The sequence below is a fragment of the Chaetodon auriga genome, chromosome 10 (genome assembly GCF_051107435.1).
Source record: "Chaetodon auriga isolate fChaAug3 chromosome 10, fChaAug3.hap1, whole genome shotgun sequence".
Lineage (NCBI taxonomy): Eukaryota > Metazoa > Chordata > Actinopteri > Chaetodontiformes > Chaetodontidae > Chaetodon > Chaetodon auriga.
In genome coordinates, this window is record NC_135083.1 from 24,728,119 (window position 1) to 24,753,137 (window position 25,019).

Below are 25,019 nucleotides of genomic sequence, written 5' to 3' on the forward strand. Positions count from 1 at the left end.
TTACCCCACTCATGCGCCCTCTTTCACTTTCCTATCTTTCCCTTTGCTCTCCACTGTTTCTCCATCCCTCCCTTAATCTGAGAGAGAGAGGCTGCAGATTGAATCAATTATTGAAAGAGCATGGTAGAGTGAGGCAGCTGGAGAGATTCAGGGAAGAGTGTTGGTTGGTTAAAGCATGAAGCATTAGTCTATGCTCAAATTTGTTTTGGAAGGTCCCTGTAGTCAGAGCGGAGCTCCATACAACAGAGGCTACGCATATTTTCAGAAGCACTTAAGGTTAATATCATTACCAGTGCATTATCCATGCCTCTACCACTGCAGTTCTCACTTCTGCATGGGAATGTGTGTAGTATTGTTGACATGTTGACAGGGAGAAAACATCTGTGGCATCCTGGAATGCAGAAATGGATGGCAACAATTAGCTGATGATGCCCATATTATGAAAAAAGTACTTAATGAATGTTGTCCTCATTCCAAAGTGTTAGTTGTGCACTAAGACTTATTGCATTCAGTGCAGCCGCCTCTGAGGTCTGGATCATTCAGACATTCATTTACTGGAGATAATACATTATTCATAAGACTTCTACAAATGCCAAACTTGGTAGTTTTTCCTCATGCAATGTGGGTTTAGTATGAGCCTTTTCACTTTTCTCTTTGATTTTGTCCCTCATTTTGAGATTACGGTTATATTCAGTTCATTTTTTCATTCTACTCTTTATATTCATCTACAAACATTCTACTCGTACAATCATGTGGACAACCACATTTACTACTTGACTTTTTTATTCTTCCTTTTTTGCTGTCTTTTGTTTTCCCTTTTTGCCAAATCCTCTCATATGCCCCCAAAACCTTCCTTCCTCACACATTCCCCAAACAGAGGACAGTACTCAGTTGCCAATCTCTACAGATGCCAGTCACAGCACAATCACCAATGGTATGTGAGCATAAAGTTGTCTGCCCTGCCCCACTCCTTCCCTCAGCCAATGAATGGACCCCAGTACACGGTGCGGTGAAAGTGACAGTGACATATGATGGACTTATACATAGAAAAATGTCTCTCTCTCTTGACCCAGTGTATGGAAATGTTTGTACCTTTATTATTCTTCCCTTTAATATCGTTTCTTTGTGAATTTTTTTGTTTGTTTCTGGAAGTGTCAGTACACCTGAACAATGCTTTTTCATTACTGTTTGTCTTTCTATTCCCTTATCTTTATATGTGCCTCTGTCTAACTCATCCTCCCTTTCTCTCAGGAAAGCAACCCGATGGAGCTGTGGAGAACAATCAGAACAAAGGTAAAAGCTCATGGATGTGTAAATGTGTTTATGTGCATAAAGGTTGGTTTGGATGTCCGATGAGCTTACTTCATCTACAGGTGCAGTACTGAAGAGAGTGTATATGTTTTTGTTTTGTGTGTGTGTGTGTGTGTGTGTGTGTGTGTGTGTGTGTGTGTGTGTGTGTGTGTGTACTTCAGCCAAGAAGCAGGATGGGGGTGTTGCCATGGAGATGCAACCCTTGAAGAGTGCAGAGGGAGGCGAGGTAGAGGACAGGGAGAAGAAGAAAACCAATGTTCCGAAGAAAGAGAAGAGTGTGTTGCAGGGCAAGCTCACCAAACTGGCTGTTCAAATTGGCAAAGCAGGTAAGAACTTTTATACCTAAATTAGGCATGTTTTACACTCTTAGCAGTTGTTTATTTCTACACTAAAATGATCACATAGAATAGATTCTTAAGCCGTCAGTCCCACGGAGCTTTTGTGGCAATGATGTACAGCAATTTTCTTCCTGAATACGTGAAGTGATTTGTGGTAGTTGTGTGAAGCCTTACACATTAGGTGCAAAGAGTCATAGTCAGAATTGTGTTTTATTACTGCTGAGTAACAGAAAGAAAAAACATTATGTTCTCAAGTACTACAGACTGTGATGAATGTGATCACAAAGGGAAATGAGCGAAGTGAATGATGAAGAACAGTGTGGTTCCTACTGGACATGCATTACTTCAGATTTACATAAATACAGGAATATTGAATAAAGTCAAAACAGATTTTTTAAATTTATTGTTTATTTGGAAAAGCAAATGGTACAGAAATTTTCTCCTGGGTACCATACAATGTCCACATCCAATTGTGGATGCTTGAATATTAATTGCTAATCCAGGTTTTTAACAGAATAACAGAACAAATATAACATGTGGGCAGGGGAAGAGGGCTTACTCCATTTCTTCTTGCATCAGGAAAACACATATTAAAGTGTTTATGTTTACATGAACCAAGACAGGAATAAATTGCCCCTTTTTCAATCTCCCCACAGGTTTGGTGATGTCGGCCATCACCGTCATCATTCTGGTGCTGTATTTTGTCATCAACACGTTTGTCGTTGAAGGTCTGTTTGTATTCCCAACAAACACACATACTATCTCAGAATGCACCCCTTAGAATTGCTGACACATTTTACTCATACTATTCTGTTCATGTTGTGCTTAATGTTTACCAATCTGCTGAGTATGACTCAGTCTTTAAAGTTATTTGCTTGGCATTAATATGTAGTATGGTATGTGTTGCAGGTCATACATGGTTGACAGAGTGTACTCCGGTCTACATCCAATACTTTGTCAAATTTTTCATCATTGGAGTCACTGTGCTGGTAGTGGCTGTCCCAGAGGGCTTACCTCTCGCTGTCACCATCTCTCTGGCTTACTCTGTCAAGGTAGACTCACACCTCCGGTTTAATGAATGCTTAGCAAAAGGAAATGTAAGAGCTGTTGGCTCTTTAACCAATACAACAATATACATAGAGACCATATTGGGAAAAAAAACAAGTCATGGATCGAATACAGGAGAGAGGCATGCCATGGTCAGACTTGAGTAATATAGACTTTTACAAGTGAAGTTGGGAGTATGTGTGAGGATAACATTCACATGTGGATTTGTTGAAAGTATATTCCTGTCAATGGTGTAATTTCCACTGGGAATGCATGTTTCCCTTGCCTTAAAAAATCCTATTTCTGCCTCTCTCACTTTTACAGTCTCAGTGTGATTCCCTTACTAACATCTTTCTAAACAGTGTCCTCTGACTGGCCAAATTCACCTAAAAATTCACCTTGATGTGTCAGGAGACCCTCACAGCTCAATAAAGTATTCTGATTGTGATTCTGAAAACATTTAGAGGGATACTTCAACATTGTTGGGAAATACACTTCTTCACTTTCCCGCTAAATGTTAGATGAAAAGATTCCCTCTCATGTCATTCAATATGAACCTAAAGCCAGGAGTTGGTTAGCTTAGCTAAACATCTATCCATCTTCTTCTACTTATTTGGGGCTGAGTACCAGTGGAAACAGGCTTAGCAAGGCAGTCCAGATGTCCCTCTCCCCAGCAATGTTTTCCAGCTTCTGGGAGATTCCAAGGCATTCCCAGCCCAGAAAAGACAGATATTCTCTCCAGTCTGTTCTGGATTTACCCTGGGCTCTCTACCAGTTGGATATGCTCGGAAAACCTCCATGGGGGGTGCACCCAGTAGGCAACCTGATCAGATGCCTGAACCACCTCAACTGGCTCTTTTTCGACACAAAGGAATAGTGGCTCTACTCGAAGCTCCCTTCGGATGTCTGAGCTCCTTGCCCTTTCTCTAAGGATGAGTCCAGTCACCCTATGGAGGAAACTCATTTCAGCAACTTGTATCTATGATCTCATTCTTTCGGTCACTACCTGGGCTCATGCCCATAGGCGTGGGTTAGAACATGGAACAAATGGCAAATTGCTCTCTCGTCACCACAACAGTCAACGGTACAACCGTTGCATTACTGCAGACACTGCTCCAATCAGCCTGTCTGTCTGAGGTTCCATTGCCCTCACTTGTTTAACAAGACCCCAAGATAGTTTAACTTGGGGCACCGTTTTTCAGCAAAGGACAATGGCCTTAGATTAGGAGGTGCTGATTCGCATTCCAACTTGGCTCCAAACTGACCCAGTGAATTCTGAAGGTCATGGTCTGATGAAGCAAGCAGAACCACATCATCTGTAAAAAGCAGAGACACGATTATGAGGTCCCAAAAAAGGGGAATGTTCCTCCTGTGAACTGCAGGTTGAGGTCCTGTCCATGAATATGACAAAAAGAATAAGTGACAAGGAGCAACTGTGGTGGAAGCCAACACCTACTGGAATCCTGTTTGACTTGCTAACACAGAGACCAGTCACAGCACCATACATCCGGTTGTGAGCTGGCAGTTTGATTTGTATGTTAATCTGTTGGCTTTTTAACTTTTAGCAGCTACTTGTGGCCATTACTAAATTGATTTTATGGTCTGACTATTTATTAACAATTTTTATCCAATCTTAGATCTGCACTGATTTTATCAAACCGAGGCCTCCAACTGCTCTCTCCTGGGAAGCTATAACCATGTTGTGGAGGCACGGACACCTTTAGTTATCTTGCAATTACATATTTAACACTTTTCATCAATGTCACCACTCACTTCTCCTCTAGACTGCTCTGGATGCCTTACGTTAAGTAAAAAAATTGCCGAACTTGAAGGTTGAATCTCCGATCTTTACTAGATTCAGGCAGAGGAGTGACTCATGGACTTGCTAGGCACAGAAGCCTCTGACATTCCCATCAACAATACCACACTTCCCTGGCCTGGTCCCCCTGTAACCACGGAGCCACAGCCACCGACAGTATCACTCAATGAGGAAGACCCCAGGTCCAGGCTTGGAGCCAAACCCAAGGCATGGATCTGTTCGACACAAGGCAATGAGGTAGGAACTCCTCCCATATTCCACCACCGGCATCTATCCAGCTGAGTAACAAGTTCGGCATGCTGGGAAAGCTGGAGCACCATCTGTCCATGGTTGGCCTGGAGGCCACAGCAAGTCCACTGCCTCATTCCACAAAGCCAGGCAGTACTGGTACCGGTCCTGGTCCCGCAATGGAAAGAGGAGCTCCTCGACTGGGAACTTCTGGTCCTTGTGACTGGCACTCCGCCTCCAGGATGGTCAGCCCCAAGTCCATAAGACAACAACCACATCACGTAACAAAACGCTGGTCGTAGACTACTCCATCATCAGGAACTCCTTTGGACCAGTCCCACTACGATTGATGTCCCTGGGGTCCTAGCTCATGTCTCTCCATTGCTCATATGGAGCCTGGACTCTCTACCAACTTTAATCCCTCTACAACTGATACTTCTATTTATAATAGGTCAACTATTAGTTTAGCATCCAGTGTCTTTAGCCATTAGTCATACCTTAGACTTAGACTTAGACTTAGATTTCTGTTGACAGTTCATCGGTCATGGATGTGGTTCTGTCTGATAACTACTTTATTGAATTCACTGTCTCTTTATATGCTGAATTGTAACTCTAGAGGCACTGTGAAACACTGATATCTTACATTTGAATTGGCAGAAAACTTTATTATTGCATAATAATACAAGTCTTTGCCAACTCTCCCGTCATTTGTTGACAATCAAGTGGATAATCTAAATGCAAAAGTACAATCAGCTATTGACCATATTCCACCAGTTAAGTACAAAAAAATCCTCAAAAACAAAACCCACCATGGCAAAAGCAGAACATCAACCAACTCAAAAGAAACTGTCGCAAAGCTGAATGGAGATGGAGAATGACAAAACTTCAGATCCACTGTGATATCTTAAAAAAAAAACTCCTTGCAGAATACAATGGAGCAGTCAGAAATGCCAGACGATCATATTTCTCTGAACTGAATAAATACAAATTATAATAATCCAAGAATTCTTTTTTCAACTGTTGATAGTCTCATGAATCCTGCCTGTAATACTACTCAGATCACCTGAGCACTACAAAATACAATGATTTTTTCTTTTCGAGATAAGATTGCGGCAATCAGAATGAGCATTACTCTCAAAAGAATGGACAATGAACTACACATTATTACTCCACTGCACTGCTTTACTGCAGTGGACTTGGAAATGATCAAGAAAGTTGTCTGTGAGTTAAAATCCTCCACCTGTCCTCTTGATCCCATTCCCACTATTTTTTAAAAATTGGTTTATAGTTGTCTGGCAGAGGAGGTTTTAACAATGATTAATCGCTATCTGTTCACAGGCACCTTTCCCACAGCTTTTAAAACTGCTGTAGGTGCGGCCTATCTTCAAACCCGCTTGTGAAGTGAGGTTTAAAGTGTGTGCAAAACACATTGTGTTGATACAGTCTGGCTTCTCTCACCGCTACAACTATAGTTTCTGCATTGTTGGTAATGATAGCAATACCATTATGATTTTTGTATTCTTCATGTCGAGCTCCCACTCCAAAAGAGCAGATTTCAAAACCTTAGCTATGTTGAGTCCAATGTGTGATTGGAAAAGAAGCCGCATCAAAACTTTTCATTTCCCATTTGCTTGTCATAACATGAGCTGTAACTGTAATCTAGCTCTGAGTAGCTTGTGAAGTCCACCCATCTGTGGTTATTGAGATGCACTCTGCACGCTTCCTCAAGGCGCTGCGTCACTTTTTGCTTTTGTGTCTTGGTACAGAACTGCTATCACTGCACAGCTAGAGTGTGGCTGTTGTGGAATGGTATACTTTGACTGCAGTGTGTTTACTAACTCAATTATGAACTAAATTCATTGATTAATTGTCAACCACAGAAAACGCCCTCTAGTCTTTGGCTATATATTCACCGTTGCATCTTGGTATTTCTTCAGCTCTGGGACTGTTATGTGGAAGTGGGGCTCCAAATGCGTAATTCAGGCTCGTTTGGTCTGGCAGAAGCTTTGTTGTTGTGGTGACTTGAGCTTTTCTGCGTGGCGATGAGCCAAATGGCTTCTCATGTTTAATGTGTTTCCCATAGTGTAGTTGACCATCGTCTGGCAGTATTTGCAAGTTGTTTTGCATTTGATTCCTTTTCGCCACTGTCAGGTCTTGAAACAGGAACACCGAAATGTTGCCACATATCTGCACTGATTGTCAAAATAGCTTCCTCGATCTCGTTTTCATTATCAGCACTTTCATTCGTAATTTTCTCGTTGGGACTATTTTTAGCAGCGCTTGGCTTGCACGCAAAGGATGACGGGAGTCTGTCTTCTTTACTACTATGATTGTGCTCTCTGCTGTTCAAACAAAAACAATACAAAATTTGACAAGGAGCGATAATAAATAGCCATATAAAATCACGGTAATGTCACAGTCCCACAATGACATCAAGCCATATTTCTGTTGCGAGATTCAGTAAACTGTTACATCCTTAATAGGGACCGGATGGCTCATAGCAACAGCCCCCATAGCCCATACTCCCGCAGTACCCATCACTGAACTTCCTGGGAGACTCGGTTGTATTCTCCCACAGACCCCCCCCCCCCCCCCCCCCCCACGTTCCACGCCCCTACAACCAGTCTGCACTGCCAGGGGTCAGCATGCCTATGTCCCTGGTTCTTTCAGGTTGTGCCTGGCCAAGCGCCATGTGTAAAAGCCCAGTTATCAGATACTAGCTGGCAAGCTTACCTGCCCGGTGTGGCTACAGGAGGGAGCCTCAGTTTCCCTGCTCTGGGCAAGGTACCACAGCTCCTTCCAGCGTCAGCTGTCGGCCAGATGGCATTAACATCTCCAACTGATTATTTCTGACGATTTCAAGTTGTTACCACTTTTATATCAGCAGCTCTCTTGATTTATTTTTGACAAATGATTCTGATTTTCAGAGCTCAGTGTGCTGTGTTCACTGCTCTTGCTGCTCTCACTTTCTTTCTCTCTCACATGACATGACAGAGTTTAGACTTTACTTGAGCTGGCCGCCTAGGTGCTTTAATGGCCACCAAAGTATATTTGGCTACCTATTTTAGTATTTTCGTGTTTTTATTTTTTATCCATCCAAGAGAATGACACATCAGTAATCAGTTAACTTCTCGACAGTCTCCCTTCACTCTGCCCCTCCCATCTACTGACAATCAAGCATGCTCTACAGAGAAACAGAGAGAGACAGAGATGTTCTCTGGTATGCCCATCATGTTCTTCCTGTAAGTGCATTGCTTGTGGTACAACTTCTGTTTAATGCAGATCTACTTATGCTGTTGTTTTGTAAAAGCTTAGAAATGCACCTGGTTGTTGCTGATGACATTCATTACTATGTTAGTTTTGATCGTTTCAATAGGCTACATCATTAACAACAAACCTCTTCCACACGAGGCTCACCTGCTGTGAAAATGGAATCGGGGATGAAACAGTCCGAAGCTTGAGTTGTGTTTTTGGATGCCTTTGTAAAACTGCTGACAAAGAAAGTCAACAGAGCAGACAGGGAGAGAGAAACAGAAAGAGGAAGGGCTGCACAAGTCACTGTGTGTGCAGAGACCAGTGGTGTAGGTGTGTGTCTGTTGGGAAAAAGGAACTGAAGTGAAAAGCAAGGTGAGCAGATTAAGGTAGTTTGTGAGTAAACACTAGAATAAGGTGGGTATATGGATTTAAAATGGTGAAATAAGAAATAACCTACTAGAAATAGGATGATGTATTATTTCAAATATTTTCAACAAATATACCCCCCCCCAAAAGCTGGCTACTATTTTCACTCAGCTGATTCATGATGATTCATGTAAGGTTATCACATGTAGCCTGACTCTGAGTTTTATTATATCTTAGTCTGACCCTCTCCTGCTACCATTTGTCTTGGGAGACCTTACCATAAGCCATTGCCCCCAACAACACAGCTCCCAAGGTTGCAGGGATGCACAAATCCCTCCATCACATTAAGGTGCCAATTCTTGGAGTGGAGTTAAACATAAACACTTAGCATGAAGACTGGAAACAGGGGTACATAAGGTTAATGGTTAATACAGTCTATAATGTAGTCTAATTAAATTACATTAAAACATGTAAATGCCAAATATAAGAGGACCAAGTATTGAACCTTAGGGAACTCCACACATAATGTTAGTCTTCTCAAATCATAATTACCAATTGAGACAAAATTATTCCTCACAGATATGATTTGAATTGTTTTAGCACTTTGCCTGAGGTCCCAATCCAATTTTCAAGTCTTGGCCAGTCATTAAATGAATTTGCATCAGTGTGTTATATATCAAAAATAATTTTCCACATATTTGTACTGTATGGATTTGCCTTTCTGCACCATTTTAGCCTATAGATCAATGTCATCCTTTGCCTAAGTTAAAAGTCAAAATACCTTAAATGAAACAGTGCTTTATCTGCCCCTGAATTTACATTAACAGTGACTGATTTTTCCCTAACTCCCTCTCTCCTTCTTTCCATCAATTCATTTCTCTCTGCCTTTGTCATTCTGCCCTTGTCCACCCATCATCATTCACTCCCCATCCCACCCCTCCATCCACCCCTCACACACCGCTCTGCTCTCCATCACTATCACACATGTAGAAAATGATGAAGGACAACAACCTTGTACGCCACCTGGATGCGTGCGAGACCATGGGCAATGCCACAGCCATTTGCTCTGACAAGACCGGCACCCTCACCACCAACCGCATGACTGTGGTGCAGACTTTTTTAGGTGAGTCAAAACAAATAATTATAAATAATGATAATAATGATAATAATAGTACAGTTTACCAAGCATGTTTTGAATCAGTCAGAGAATTCCTCTCCACAATCAAGGCAGAGTCAGACTTTTATCCCTGGAGTGGGTCAAACTCCAAAACGCTGATCCTACATTTCCCCATAATGTAACCGAACAACAACTTTGATTGATATACATTTGTAGCCGTCAAGCCTAAACTGAGATGGCCCTGATGACATCATAAGAGTTATTTTATTAGACCTTTCAGGACATGTACTTATATAACTGTTTTCACAGAACTTCATGTCTTTTGCTAGCCATTTCCATTTTCAGGTCACAGATTAGAGAACAAATATGCAGAAATGCATCCACATATACTGATCTTATCAATATCATGGGCTATTCATATTATCTGGTTTACAACAGAGCTAACAAAGAGCAGATGGAGATACCATGTAGTTTGAAAGTACAAAGATTATAATTGACGTGTATTAAAATTAGATTGTTGTTTCCCAGGTGATGTGCACCACCGTGTGATCCCGGACCCTGGACAGATCAACCCCCGGATACTGGATCTATTAGTCAACGCTATTGCTATTAACAGCGCCTACACATCCAAGATTTTAGTGAGTCATGCACAGACAGAGATGCCACTGTTTTGCAGAAAGTCATTTTTGGCTTTATTCTGTTTTGTGCAGACTCTTCATTAGTCCTGAGTTAATGTTAGTCAATGCTCATGCCTGTGTTTTAATGTCACCCTTTTTCATTTCCTCTGCCCTGATCTATTTTTCTCTCCTTTTCTGTGTTCCTCTCTGACTCTCACTGCTGTCTCTAATCTGCCAATTTATTTCAATCTTACTCTCTATCAGCCACCTGATGTGGAGGGGGGTCTGGCTAAGCAGGTGGGCAACAAGACAGAGTGTGGCCTGCTGGGATTTGTATTAGACCTACAGCAGGAGTATGCCCCTGTAAGAGAGCAGATCCCTGAGGAAAGACTGTACAAGGTAGGGGACCGTGCACCACATCCACTCTCATGAGTTTTAGTTTATTTATTGCTCTATAAAAGTTACCTTCTACAGCTTCAACAAAAGTTTCTATCACAGTTTATTTGAACTTATCCAACTGAAATCATTGTCAATACACTATCAATTGTGTTGCCCTGTTTTTCATTCTTTTTTATGTAGTAAACCAAAAAGCTTAAAGTGTGCTTTATAGATTAGTTTTTCCATTGTTGCAACCTTTTGCTTTACTTTATCAGCTTTGCAGACTGCAGTCCAGCATATCCCAAACTGTCTCAACTAAGTTTACTTTGGATGATTGTGGAGGCCAGGTCATCTGAAGCAGCACTCCATCACTCTCCCTCTTGGTCAAATACCCAAAGAGATTAACCTAAAAACACTAAGCAATGAACAGACCACTGAAACTGATCACTAAATTCAGCCAAAACTCTGCTCAGACATCTTGTTTTGTGCTCACGTCTTTCATAGCCTGGAGGCGTGTTCAGATGAGTTAATATGTGGCTGCAGAATGCTGTGGTAGCCATGTTGGTTCAGAGTGCTTTGAATTTTAGTAAATCACCAACAGTGTGACCAGCAAAGTACCCCCACACCATCACACCCCCACCTCCATGCTTCACTGTGGGAACCACACATGCAGATACCATCCATTCATCTTCTCTGCGTCTCACAAAGAACCAGAAAACTAGAAATTGGACTCATCAGACCAAAGTACAGATTTCCACTGGTTTAATGTCCACTCCCTGTGTTTCTTTGTCCAAGCAATTCTCTGCTTCTTGTTGGTCTCCCTCAGTAGTGTTTTGTTTTGCAGCAATTTGACCCTGAAGGTCTGATTCACAGTCTCCTCTAAACAGCTGATCGAGACGTGTCTGCTATGTGAACTCTGTGAAGCTGTTATACAGACTCTAATCTGAGATGCTGGTGATTTCTGAGGACACTAATTGTAATAAACATATCCTCTGCAGCAGAGGTAACTCTTGGGCTTCCTTTCCTGGGGTAGTCCTCAGGAAAGTCAGTTTCATCATAGTGTTTGATGTTTTTTTGAGACTGCACTTGGGGGCAAGCTCATCCTCCATACATATTTCAAAAAATAAATGTATAGATAAAAGTCAGTAGTAGAATTGTATACCAAAACTCTACATATTTTGGCAATTACCATATAGGCATGTTTGATATCACGGTTCAAAGATTGAATGGTACCATGGCACACCTGCAGACCCAGTAGGTCAGAATACCCAATTACAGTCTGTTGCATTTAAGTGATGTAGTGAGTCTACCCCTGTTGTATAGCAAACAAGGACCCCACACACTGAGATACATTTTAGCAATTTATTGCAAGGTAGTGCAGATTTTACCAGCATACCTTGCCTGCAATTTGCAGAAGCAAAACATTCACAGGGTCTCTTGCTCATAAATGCTCTCTGTACCCTCCCAGAGAAAAACACAGACCAAAGAGAGAAAGGACAACATTACAACATAACGGGAGTCTGCAGCTAGGCTCTGTGCATGAGTACAGGTTCATTAGAATGCAAATCAATTTTCAATTAATTGCTTTACTGTGATTCTACATCTTGCAAGCGTGTCCAGTCAACATGATCGTTTATTACATTGATGCAGTTGTAAACCCACGGGTACACATCCGGCAGGCTCAGAGCTGGCTTTCTAGTCAGGGATATGTCTGCCTGCCTCTTGTTTTACCCTCCTGAATCATACATCTCTCTCTCTCTCCCCCCAACCCCCTCCCTCTCTCTCTCTCTCTCTCTCTCTCTCTCTCTCTCTCTCTCTCTCTCTCTCTCTCTCTCTCTCTCTCTCTCAGGTGTATACATTCAACTCGGTGCGTAAATCCATGAGTACGGTGATCAAGCTACCTGATGGTTCCTTCCGCCTCTACAGCAAAGGAGCCTCTGAGATCATGCTGAAGAAGTGAGTGATGGAGGAGGATGAGAGAGGCGGAGGTTGTCAGGGGTGACATTAGACCGTTAAAATGAATAGAGGCAAAAATAGTTCAGAGGGGACTGGGTTTGAATGTGAGAGAGAAAAGATGTTCTCCTCATCAGTCTTTTTCCTTCTCTTTTTCTGTCACTCTTTTCTGTCCTTCGTTTCTCTCCAGGTGTTCCTACATCTTAGATGCCAATGGAGAAGCACGCAATTTCCGTCCACGTGACAGAGATGAGATGGTCAAACAGGTGAGATTTGATGACTTAAAACTCCAGTGTGCATAATAGTATCTTCAATGTATCGCTGTGGATTTTATTTTGGTGGATCACTCTGGTAAAATAGGGGTTTAAAACATTTACCATGTTGTTGTAATATCCCCTGAGCCAGCAATCTGACATGTCTCCCTGAATTTGAAAACACATGGCATCTAACAAGACCAATGGTGGAAGTAGGATTTAGAGCATTTAGTTAAGCAAAAGTACCAACACGGCAATGTAAAAGTACAAGTAAAAGTACTGCTTTCATATATCTCACTTCAGTAAAAGTACACAAGTATTAGTGGCAAAATGTACATAAAGTATCAACAGTAAAAGTACTCGTTCTGCAGATACTGGCCACTGTTAGTGATGTGTTTCTTATATATGACATTATTGCATTTTAAATTCTAATACATCCATGCTTAATTAGAATTTTAATGTTGTAGTTGGTTAAGATGTAGAGGGTTCAAACAATTTTCTTCACAGTTTGGTTTTTTGGTGCAATGGCTTCCAACCCAGAGGTTGTGAGATGAGTGAGATGAGTTAATGAGGGAAGGGAAGAAGAAAAACACAGCTCTGTTGACAAATTTGTATAAATTCTTTGGTTGCTTATCTTGTTTTTGCATTTTTGTGAAATAATGGCTACCTTTACTTCTTTGAGCCTATATACTTTATTTTTAATCCAGTTAGTTATCCAAGTTAATCACCCTGTAGTGTGATGAATGGTGAGATGTGGTGGTCGTCCTCCTCACCTTTGTTGTAATAATGTTTGATTAATAGGTGATTGAGCCAATGGCATGTGAGGGACTGAGGACCATCTGCATTGCATACCGTGACCTACCGTCCAATCCAGAGCCAGAGTGGGACAATGAGGCAGAAATAGTCACAGAGCTGACCTGCATAACTGTGGTTGGGATAGAGGACCCTGTGCGGCCAGAGGTAGGGTACTGTGGAGTGTGTGTGTGTGTCTTTAGTTTTTGTTTCAGCTGGTCTGGTGCGATCCATAATATGTGATTCTAAACTGTATTTTAAAAGTAACTGACGTTGTGTTTTTGGGTAAACAAATTTCCGTGTTCCTCTAAGGTGCCTGAGGCCATCCGTAAGTGTCAGCGTGCAGGCATCACGGTGCGGATGGTGACTGGTGATAACATTAACACGGCCAGGGCCATTGCTGCTAAATGTGGCATCATCCACCCTGGGGATGACTTTATCTGTCTAGAGGGCAAAGACTTCAACCGACGAATCAGGAACGAGAAAGGAGAGGTGAGTTGGGGTCTCACGTGAGCTAAGTACAGGGTAAACTCATTTAGCAATTTAAAAGGTTCCCTGTGTTTTCATGTGAAGTTTTCTATTGCTGTACTAAATTTAAGTGAAATAAAAATGGATTCCAACAAGATTGCAAGAATGTCATTGGTGAAAGTTTCTGTCACCAGTCAAGCAGAAGAACTCTGAGACCTTTAAACCAGCCTTTTTCTGCGGCACTGATAATGTACCTGAACAAACTGTGACTTTTGACTAATTTCTGCTTCACATTTGGCCCTGCACTGCAGTTGACATGGCTTTTCATGAGACTATATATTTGTAATTAGGGCTCCAACTTGCAGTTATTTTCATCATCGATTAATCTGCAGATTTTTCTACTTATCATTGACTATGAAATGTTAAAAAGTTGTGAAGGTGATGCCTTCAAATTGCTTGTTTTGTCTGACCAGTAGTCTAAAACCCACAGATATTCAATTTACTATGATATATGACAAAGAACAGCTGCAAGTGGAAACCAGGTCATATTTAGCATTTTTCCTTATAAAATCACATAAAGCAAATCCTTTTTCTGTTGATCAACTAATGGATTACTCCACAAATCATTTCAGCTCCATGTGTAATTTTGGATTTGTACTAAATTTCAAAATACCATTACAGTTTGAGTTGAGTACGTTCTCAGACTTCAGACATATAAAAGTACCAATACAACAAGACTAAACATACTTCAGTACAAATAAAAGACCTGCATTTGAAATCTGACTGAAGTAAAAGCACAAAAGTGTTAACAGCTAAATGCATCTAGTGTATCAAAAGCAAAAGTATTCATTTAGCAAAAAATAAGTCCTCTGTGACAGATTATTATTACACATGACATTATTGAATTATTAATACAAATAGTGACTCTAGAAGCTGGACCCCTTTCACTCTTTTGACACAAGATTAATCTGAGCAGTTGTGCGATTGTTAATGGTTCGGAAAGAAGAAAACTACATTCTAATACACAAATTGGCATTTTTTGGACTTTTCTCTATTTTTTTGTGAAATATTTTCTAAGGGATCACAAAACAAAAAAGGTTGGAAATCATTGACTTAATCTGTAACAATGCCATGTATTAATGTATCATATTTTTTTTTAATGTAAAGTCTTAATCTGAAAAACGAGCAGGAACACATAAATATAATTGACATATAAATGTAGTGGAGTACAAAGTACAATATTTCCTTCTAATGTTGTTGAGTAGAAGTGTAAAGTACCACATATGTACAAGTACCGCAAATTTGTACTTAGGTATAGTACTTGAGTAAGCCTACTCAGTTATTTTCCACCGATGTTATACTGTAAGCTGTTTTGATAAAAGAAATAAATGAACTATACCAAAAAACAAACAAAGATTTCCCTTTAGTACTTGGGGGACATCAGTGCAACATGTCCCAGTTGTTCTGAAGTTGAATCCTGTCAACTTTATGTCTGATGTTCGGAGGTTCCTGTTCTAGATGGCCACCGATAAGACTTTATCCTCTATAGTCACTGCACACTATTAAAGCCATCATCTGTACAGTCATTGCTTTCATCTAAACCATTTAACGCCAGAATGCTTAATGGATGGCGTCTGATTAGTGATGTCGCTGTGCTTTTCTCTGGAGTGTGAATTTAAATTTATGCTCTAAAATGCTGTGTGTAAAGTATCATTATGTAAGAGTGCAGTGAGATTACACTGATTGCAAGAGAGCACTATGTAAGAGCTAATTTCACAGTACGCCTTTGATGCTTGTTCCTCCATCACACTTATATATAGTTAAACCTGGCTAACAAGAAAGACGAGGATAGCTAAAAGGTTCACCACACACATCACACACTCTTTCCTCCTTTTTCTCTCCATGTGACGGACAGATCGAACAGGAACGTATTGACAAAATCTGGCCCAAACTCCGCGTGCTGGCTCGGTCCTCCCCAACCGACAAACACACACTGGTCAAAGGTGAGTTCTCAAGTATATTCACCCAAATACATGCACACATACTTTATTCACACGCACTTCTAAGCTATTTTGTTGCCTATGCATTTGTATCCAGGCATCATCGACAGTACCATCGTGGAACAGAGGCAGGTTGTCGCAGTAACAGGAGATGGAACCAATGACGGGCCAGCTTTGAAGAAAGCTGATGTTGGCTTTGCCATGGTAACCTGACAAATTATTTACTATTATAATGTTTATTTAGTGTTAAAAACCTTCAGTAGCTACATGGATTGAACTAATCACCCCAAAGTATACAAATTCATTTTGGGCATCAAATGCTCCCTAATGCACAACCTTAAAGCAAAACAAATATTCTGAATGTATTAATGACTGAAGATGACTAAGACAGTTAAGCATATTCATGAGGAATTTTAAACCTCTTATAAATAATTAATGCATGATAATTATATATATGTTTGGTTTTTTTTTTTTTTTTTAAAAAACCAAAAACATGACAATATTGTATTTTAATTCAAATAAAAATAATTTTCTGAATAGCGTGCATATGATTTTGGCCATAGCTCTTACTCACACCAAGTGGTAGCGCTTGGAGGCAAGACAGCACAACACTGAGACAGGAGCACTCCAGAATAATTCAGATGCTTGAGTGCTTGCGTGAATCATGTCATGAGTCTCTGTCTTCTCCTCGCTCTGTCTCAATCTATGTCAGGGTATTGCAGGGACAGACGTGGCTAAAGAAGCATCTGACATCATCCTGACTGATGACAACTTCAGCAGCATTGTCAAGGCGGTGATGTGGGGGCGAAATGTCTACGATAGCATCTCTAAGTTCCTGCAGTTCCAGCTCACGGTCAACGTAGTGGCTGTCATAGTGGCCTTCACTGGGGCCTGCATCACTCAGGTAGACAGATTTATTAATAAACATAAATGCTGACACACGAGCATTCCTGCTCACAAACATATAACACACACACAGATGTCACTCCTGTGAATATCACACAGCCTATATCTTCTAAGATAAAGCAAATGCTTTTTTTGCATTTTTACTCCAAGCTAATTTGAGCAGTCGTCCTGATATGCAGAGACAACTACATATGTTTGATATGCAAGGAATATTAACTTACTTTATTAGAAATAATCTTGTTGCAAATAAATGCCTAAAGCTCTCCTTCCCACCGAGAACAACATCAGAAAAAACATAAAATTGACACAATTAGACTCACATTTAATCTAAGCCACCCTGACAGTATCCCTGTCCTGAGCTAACCGTCATGGTCGCAAATCTGAATGAACAATGATTAATCTAATAATCACTCAAATTCCCTTCCTCAGTACTTGTTCTTAGATACTTGTACTCAACTTTAGTGTTTCCATTTTCTGTTACTTTATACTTCGACACTTCTACGTGTCATAAGTATTGTAGTTTTCACTGCACTATATTTAGCTGAGAGCTATCGTGACTGGTTACATTTTATATTAAGATTTTACATAAAAATCATAGAATAATCTTATGAAACACTGTGTGTTGTTTAGATTAGATTAGTGGCTTCCTGCCTTTCTTACTTATGACCCCTTATGAAAACAATGTTTATTTGGGGCTTCAATCTCAAAATAAGTAATAATACTCTCTATGTTTCACAAAAAGCAAAGATTACTGAAAAGTCTACAGAAAAGACAAGTTTGTGTTGCAAAACTTTTTTTTCTTTCCAGCCACATCAGTTATGTCACAGTGCCACAGTATAAACAGTATATTAAATATATTAAGTTAGAATTAACTCCACCTAAAGCTGCCTCAGCAGTTAAATGCTGCTTACACTTTAATGCACCAATATTACCATGTAACATTGTCAATAATGTATGATAATATATTTAATACGATAACAATTGAATGTGATATATTTCATTTGAATTTCCAAATATACATATAAAAATAAATATGAAGATATATTTCCAAATTTCAAAACCTTCCTACTGTGGAATAAATAATAATAATCATGCCATGTTCATGTTATATTGTTTAAACTGTAATTACGAGCTGTTCACCTCAGCCTCTGAATTGTAATTCCGAGTCAGAGAAGTTATGACGCTGATGATTTCCCGTTGATGAAAAGAACTATGCACATGCCAACAAACTGTTGGCAGAATAGCTGCAAAGGAACCATCTTCTGGTAGTTATATCAAAATGAAATCAACAACCATGACTTGATACAGATACATAACACACAAAATTAGCTAATCTATGCTGTTTGTCTGGTGTCACTATCAAGTTAGCACTGGGGCTAACCACCGTGGAGTAACCCTGCCAAGTTAGTATATGAGTTGTTTTTCCTGTTTTTCCCATTCTGCTGACATTGTTTGAATGCAGCATCAGCATCACCTATGTGGAACCGGGCATCTGCTCAGGTAACCTGGGGAGAGGTACCGAATTGTACCAAATGTCATTTTTTCACATTCAAAGCTTCTGCTCAGGTTTTCGAATTTAAATGTCCAAAAGAAGGTTGTCTCAATATGTCTGTCCTATTGTATAATCATTAGTCATTCACAGGCACAACCATTCACATGCACACACCAATGGCACAGCATTTGGAGCAATTTTTGTGTTCAGCATCTTGCCCAAGGGTACTTCGGTGGTTCAGTGGCCCCTGCAAGGGATTGAACCACCGACCTTCTGATAAGTAGACAGCTGCATTGCCCCACGCCCCCGTGTCTTCGGCATCAGCGTCCAGCACTTTGCCAACGCTGTGTGTCTGACCTTTACAAGAAATACATGCAGCACATCAGTACTACTGACCCTTTTTAAAGGATCATAACCCTGTGAAACAGAAATACAACTACACAAATGAAACACACTTTGGTTCTGATAGATTAACACACTGACTGAAACATCACGAGTCAAATTAATACAAAAACAGATTTAATACAAAAATAACTGTCAATGTGGGGAATCTTGGCCTTGAGAAATGCAAATGACATGGACATGAAGGGAAGCAGCCTTTGACAATAATGAGTTGGTGAATCCAGGCTCATCTGAACATGGCTCATGACACAGGTTGCAAATCTCTCTGCAGGACTCTCCTCTGAAGGCGGTGCAGATGCTGTGGGTGAATCTGATCATGGACACGTTTGCTTCTCTGGCCCTGGCCACTGAACCCCCCACTGAGGCCCTGTTGCTACGGAAACCCTATGGCCGGAACAACCCGCTCATCTCACTAACCATGATGAAGAACATCCTGGGCCATGGAGTGTATCAGCTTGTCATCATCTTCACCCTCCTCTTCATAGGTGCACAGACACACACACTTTTGCAATCCAGCATGCAATTTCACCTGCTATTCAAACAGCCTCAAATAGTTGGATTTGGTCAATAGATTTATTCTGTTAGTTAGGATGGCCAGATTTGCTTCAGCGTGCTTTTAACCAAAAAAAACAAGAAAAGAAAAAACATGGTCCTTTGGTGGTGGACACACACACACAAATACACAGCCACCCTAGCAGCTACAGCATTTTACAGTCTATTTGTCCTGCAGCATATCCAACACACTTCCAAATGAGCAACACAGCAGATTATTTATCCTGTCCTCACACCTCATCTACTGCTTTCTTTACCCTCCAGGTGAGCGAATGTTTAACATCGACAGTGGCCGCAATGCTCCGCTCCACTCTCCTCCCTCTGAGCACTACACCATCATCTTCAACACCTTCGTCCTCATGCAGCTTTTCAACGAGATCAATGCTCGCAAGATTCACGGAGAAAGAAACGTCTTTGACGGAATATTTTCCAACCCCATCTTCTGTTCCATCGTTCTGGGGACTTTTGCTGTGCAGGTAAGGTGAACCCTTCAGCACAAGATTTCAATTATTTTTATTCAGTTCAACTTGGGGCATGCTTTTAGTCCATAGTGACCGTGGAGATGCAGAGAGGAAAAGGAGACACTGAAGGAGAGAGAGAGAGAGAGAGAGAGAGAGAGAGAGAGAGAGAGAGAGAGACAGAGAGAGAGATGGGGGGGTGGCAAGTGGCATGCAACAAAGGTCCTTGACTGGAATCGAAGCATAGACTTTGTGGTATCTTGCTGTAAATTAGTTGTTTTTGGCTCAGCCTGACTGAGCATCTCCAGCACTCAGCTGAAGGACGTTAGGCTCAAAAACTGCACCAGATTTCTTCAGGTGGTGACATGTAGGGGCGACATGTGGTTAGTTTCAGCTGGCTGTCTGAACAGAATCATGTAAATGCATACCCCTGAAAAAGTCCGTAATAATCTTTGAAATAATAAAACACACTCTACCCTTGGTCACTTTCATAGTTTGTAAAAGTACAGAAAATGAATGTGATCATCTTCAGGCCTTGGCAGCTGGTTAAATGTCACATTGTCTTTCACTGTGTAACCAGAGTCTGCCCCAAATACAAGTCCAGCTATAACATTTCAAACTTATAAAATAGCAGTGTTTGTTGAACTGGCTCACAGTCAATACAGAAGAAATGCACTGAGCAGAGAAATGTGAGCACACAAAAACACAGAAAAGCAAACAAAGACAGTAAGAGATGGAGAGAGAAGAAGAGGGACATTTTCCAAAGCTCTTCAGTTCTCTGGGGAGAACCAAGAGAGAGAGCTGGAGGGGTTGGCAGTGATCTGGAGTGTGATAGTGACAAAGAGACAGTTAAGAAGAGATGAGAGATAGCTGAAGACTATAGACAGCTTGAGAGAGGTGAAAGAGAGAAATGAGTAAGAAAGATGGATCCTTTTACCCTGCAAAAAGTAATGATTACTGTCTGATACACACTGTATCATACTGCAGCAAAATTTATGACTGTGCAGTTTTGGTGTGAGGATGATAGTGTCTGATAAGCCTTGCTCCTGGTGTAAATGATCGTGTTGCTCTGTAAAACACTGTTGTTATATCCACTGAGTCAAGTAGACCTACTGCAGACCTATAGTTGTTACCTTGGTCCAAGTTAAACCCTGAGATTGGACACAAGTCCTGGGCCTGTGTCAATTATGTTGGAAATATTACTAATATGGAAATATTGTTATGATTGATGTAGCTGAGGCCATGTGTTCCCAGGTCAAACTGAATTTCAGTTCACTTTCAGACATCACAGTAACACCACAGTATAACACAATTTGTGCTGTATTTCCTGTTGAATAGCTTAAATTGGTACGAGAAATGGTCCTAAACTTTGACTTATGAGTCTAAAAACTCCCAGTAAATCATAGAACTTCTTCATTTAAAGACGATAAAAGTAACTTTGATCAAAGTGTAAGTGTGATTCTTTGTACTCCTATAACTTTGTCGGACTTACGGTGAACAAAAAAGATCAAAACTGATGCAGGAGAACCAGAGATGTCATCTTTTTTTATTCCACGCAATTTTCTTCCTACCTATATTACTCACATGTTACACTGACAGTTTGGTTGCAGTTTCAAGTGTGTTATATCAATGTAGCCTTGAGCAGCAAGCCTCAGAGATAGGAGTGGGCGACAGAAGTCTGGTAAGCTCACTTCTTTCAGGCTTATACCACTTTTTTCACATATTAAGTTGTACACCCCAACACCAGGAAACACGCTTTGATGTGGAAAATAGGTGTTAAATAGTTCCCTTTTAAAGGGCTGACTGCGGTGAAGTGTTGAAAAATAAGGACAACAATCATATCGATCCAAAGTGTCCTCTTTCAAACACTAAATCATCCAATAGCTGGCCTCCAAAAGGTGACATGTCAACGTTGCATCAAATGAGTCACCTCAGCTGCATGCATCTTGTTAAGGCTATTATTCATAAAAATCTGAATCAAGTTAAAGAAGGATAAGTAAACTCTTTAAGTGATATTCCTCTGTGGAGGTCCATATACAATGTTTCATATTTAGATAATCAGTGGTTGATGGAAAAATGAAAGAATTTGTTTCCTTACTCACTGTTACTCTCTCAAAAACCAGGCTAATATAATAATTATTGCATCTTTTATAATTGTTATAGATGTGGTTAAAATTAAATTCACTTTTGAAAGGAGAAATAACACATTTTTCATCTTCCAAATGAAAACGCCCGTGCTCAGTTCACTACACTCATGTTCTGCTGCTCCAGTCTCTGTAGGTCTGGAATGATGGTGGCTAATGTTAGATAATGTTGCAAACGTTATGTAGATATTGTTCCCAACATTACTGAGTGAGTATGCTGACACTGAAACTCTCGTGGTACGACTGTATACTGTGGTATATTGTAGCATGTCACAGATAACAAGATATGATCACACCACCAGGAGACATGTTTGTAGTTTCCTTCTAGACAGAGCTTTTTAAGCTCACCAATTTACATGTTAAGTCAGTGTGCACACAGAGAAATAGCATTTAACTCCCCATAAAACCCCAACGTGGCAATTTCTGGGGCTTTTTAGAGTTTTGTATGGATGAAACAAAGGAGACACAGTACAGCTTGTTAAATAGTGAGCTTGAGAGGTGTTGGTTGGCAGTGGAATCAATTGTCTCATCCAGCTCTCGGCAAGAAAGTGAATAAGCTTATTTCCCAAAATTTTGAACTACTCCTTTAAATAATTTTGGGAGGTGACACCACATCACCACATCTTAACATTTAAGATTGTTTATGCATGGTACACATAATTGTTCTTAATTGTAGAATTCTTGATAATAAAAAAAGGCCCCAAGCATCAATGACCAGAGTCCAAGCAGACTTAAAGCATTTGGATTCTTGTTTCTTGTTTCTCTACATGAAGCACCTCAAAACAGACCACATGCGTGAATTTGCATTTGAAAATTGAAAATTAGAGTGACAGACTTCTGAACTGACCATAGGTTGCAGTTACACACCGATGGCTGTGCTGATACAACTCCAGCACTGTAGGATGGGGATTATTATTATTTTGCATTTATTGTATTATTTATGTATTTATATTTAATTTGTTTGAAGTTTATAATGTCAAATGTCTAGAAATTAAGGTGAATTGTAATAAGCCACGCCAACTTTATTCTCTCATTGCCAGATTTTGTGCATCAGCTGAGTCATGACTGGATGACATGGCTGGAGTCAAACTGGATTTTGTTAAAATCCATGCTGCCAATTACGACATGTAAACATTTCGCATTTGTGGCGCCCCCTAGGGGCTTAGTATCTCAGGACTGTGCAGTGATTATGTTACAAAAAGTGTTTTTTGTGTGTACGAAAGCTTAAACCAATTTTGATTTATTTAAGTTTTTGTCCAGGTACACTATATGCTGATTTTGTCAAAATTTGTAGGAGGAGTAATAGAGAACAGATTTGGACAAAAATCTAAATGGCTAAGGGATCGCTTCTCCTGGACCCACAGAAGGTACAAAATGAACTGCAAAATGACTCCACTCTTAAAACTGTGGTGAATTTAAGACCAAAATTTGACCTACCAGATGTTTCTAGAAAAACTATTAGAAATTGCTCAATGTTTAAGTCTTTGTGAGTTTAAAATGCTCTTTACGTGTAGGATCCCTAATTATTAATTATGTTTCATAATGTGAGCATGACAGCCAGAGTGACACTTTGTGCTAGAAGTCAATCAACTTTGGATCCTAGTATCATTTTGCATCTGAAACAAAACAAAACAATACAATGCAATAGGTGTGTGCCTTCGGCCTGTGGTCAGTTTGGGTTTTGGCTCTGCAATGGAAAAAGTGTGAGCACCCCTGTCCTGCAGTGTTCCTAGTATACAGACAAGTTTCACTGACCTGATGTCATCCTAAATAAAATTGTGAAAGTACAATTTATAATCTTAATAGCCATGAAGGTTTAGTTATACTTCATGAATAAAATGACTGAATGAGCTCTTGCTTAGATTTTTTATTAGAGGCAGCAAGAATTACAGTGATAATACCACCTTGTTTTCCTACTTGAAATAGTGACAGATCAGAAGATAGACGTGTTACCTGTTAAGACATCCTGGTGTTGTGTGTGTGTGGGGGGGGGGGGGTTGTGTTTTTACAGTACAGACTGTGGTTGGTGCAGCAGAAATAGATGGTGCAGTGTCGGTTTCTCCCTCAGCACTGTCTTTGTATGTGGGACAATAATGACGTCCCTCCTTGTGTTTCTGCTGCAGATCGTGATTGTGCAGTGGGGAGGGAAGCCCTTCAGCTGTGCCCCTCTCAATGTGGAGCAGTGGCTCTGGTGTCTGTTCGTGGGAGTTGGAGAGCTGCTCTGGGGGCAGGTAAGCAGCTCTTCAGCCTGCTGAGTCAAACCACACAGAGCAAGTGTAGGCTGGCAGACCTGGTTTACCTTGTGTTTTCTCTGAGGTGAGGCTAAGGAAACATTTTCACACTGACTTAGATAACACCTCTGATCTGTTCTCTTCTGTGCTGAAATTAACGGTTGAAATAATCTGGTATTGTCCGATGTATTGTGTATGTAGGATGGTTGGAAAAGCTCACAGCTGCTCAGTATATTTTGTCATACAAGTGTCTTTAGGTCAAATTATAATCTAACAAACCTGGTTTAGGTGATCGCAACGGTGCCGACAGAGCGTCTGCCTTGCCTGAAGGAGGCGGGGCTGGGCCTGGAGCCTGGGGAGGAGGAAGGGGAGGAGCTAGCAGAGGATGAGGAGGAAATCGACTGCGCTGAGAGAGAGCTACGCCGTGGACAGATTCTCTGGTTCAGAGGCCTCAACCGCATCCAGACCCAGGTACTGTTTGAGCGGACCAACAAACCTTAACCAAACTTCTTTCACAGGAACACATACACGCAGATATCCAGGCACCGCAACAGAAGCTTCATGTGGTCATGACACACAAGCCGTTTATTAAGGTGAGCGACAGATAGATGGGAAATTTGCCAAAACTATGATGAAAAGAGGATACATGAAAACCAAGGGCAATATTATGTATCACAAAAAACATGAAAATGCCTAATGTTTTCACTGTTTTACTCAAATCCTAAAATTCAAATTATTTTGGGGGGACATTGCTCCTTAATGGTGTAGTAACACTGCCTAAATAAACTGCCAGTATCATGGCCTTTACACACTAACAAAAGAGTCTTGGAAAGAAAGAAAGAGCTCTACAGCATTACTGACTCCTCTTTGACACACACAATTTTAGTAAAG

The 25,019-nt window shown here is 40.6% G+C and overlaps 1 protein-coding gene across 8 annotated transcripts in view; it reads left to right on the top strand.

Moving 5' to 3' along the window:
* The window catches only part of atp2b3b (ATPase plasma membrane Ca2+ transporting 3b), a 51,932-nt gene that overhangs the window by 17,659 nt on the left and 9,254 nt on the right, over positions 1-25,019 (top strand). For 5 of the 8 annotated variants that reach the window (XM_076740443.1, XM_076740445.1, XM_076740439.1 and 2 more), the window contains exons 7-24: positions 1,252-1,293; positions 1,473-1,637; positions 2,306-2,377; positions 2,559-2,701; positions 9,355-9,487; positions 10,010-10,119; positions 10,363-10,497; positions 12,326-12,432; positions 12,620-12,695; positions 13,485-13,643; positions 13,788-13,967; positions 15,859-15,946; positions 16,041-16,147; positions 16,656-16,847; positions 19,015-19,228; positions 19,560-19,771; positions 24,021-24,128; positions 24,417-24,599. In XM_076740443.1, coding sequence (XP_076596558.1) covers positions 1,252-1,293; positions 1,473-1,637; positions 2,306-2,377; positions 2,559-2,701; positions 9,355-9,487; positions 10,010-10,119; positions 10,363-10,497; positions 12,326-12,432; positions 12,620-12,695; positions 13,485-13,643; positions 13,788-13,967; positions 15,859-15,946; positions 16,041-16,147; positions 16,656-16,847; positions 19,015-19,228; positions 19,560-19,771; positions 24,021-24,128; positions 24,417-24,599 — 2,426 coding nt within the window. Of the gene's footprint in view, positions 1-877; positions 935-1,251; positions 1,294-1,472; positions 1,638-2,305; positions 2,378-2,558; positions 2,702-9,354; positions 9,488-10,009; positions 10,120-10,362; positions 10,498-12,325; positions 12,433-12,619; positions 12,696-13,484; positions 13,644-13,787; positions 13,968-15,858; positions 15,947-16,040; positions 16,148-16,655; positions 16,848-19,014; positions 19,229-19,559; positions 19,772-24,020; positions 24,129-24,416; positions 24,600-25,019 lie in introns of all 8 variants that reach the window. The other 3 variants (XM_076740442.1, XM_076740437.1, XM_076740438.1) reach the window with 1 other exon arrangement.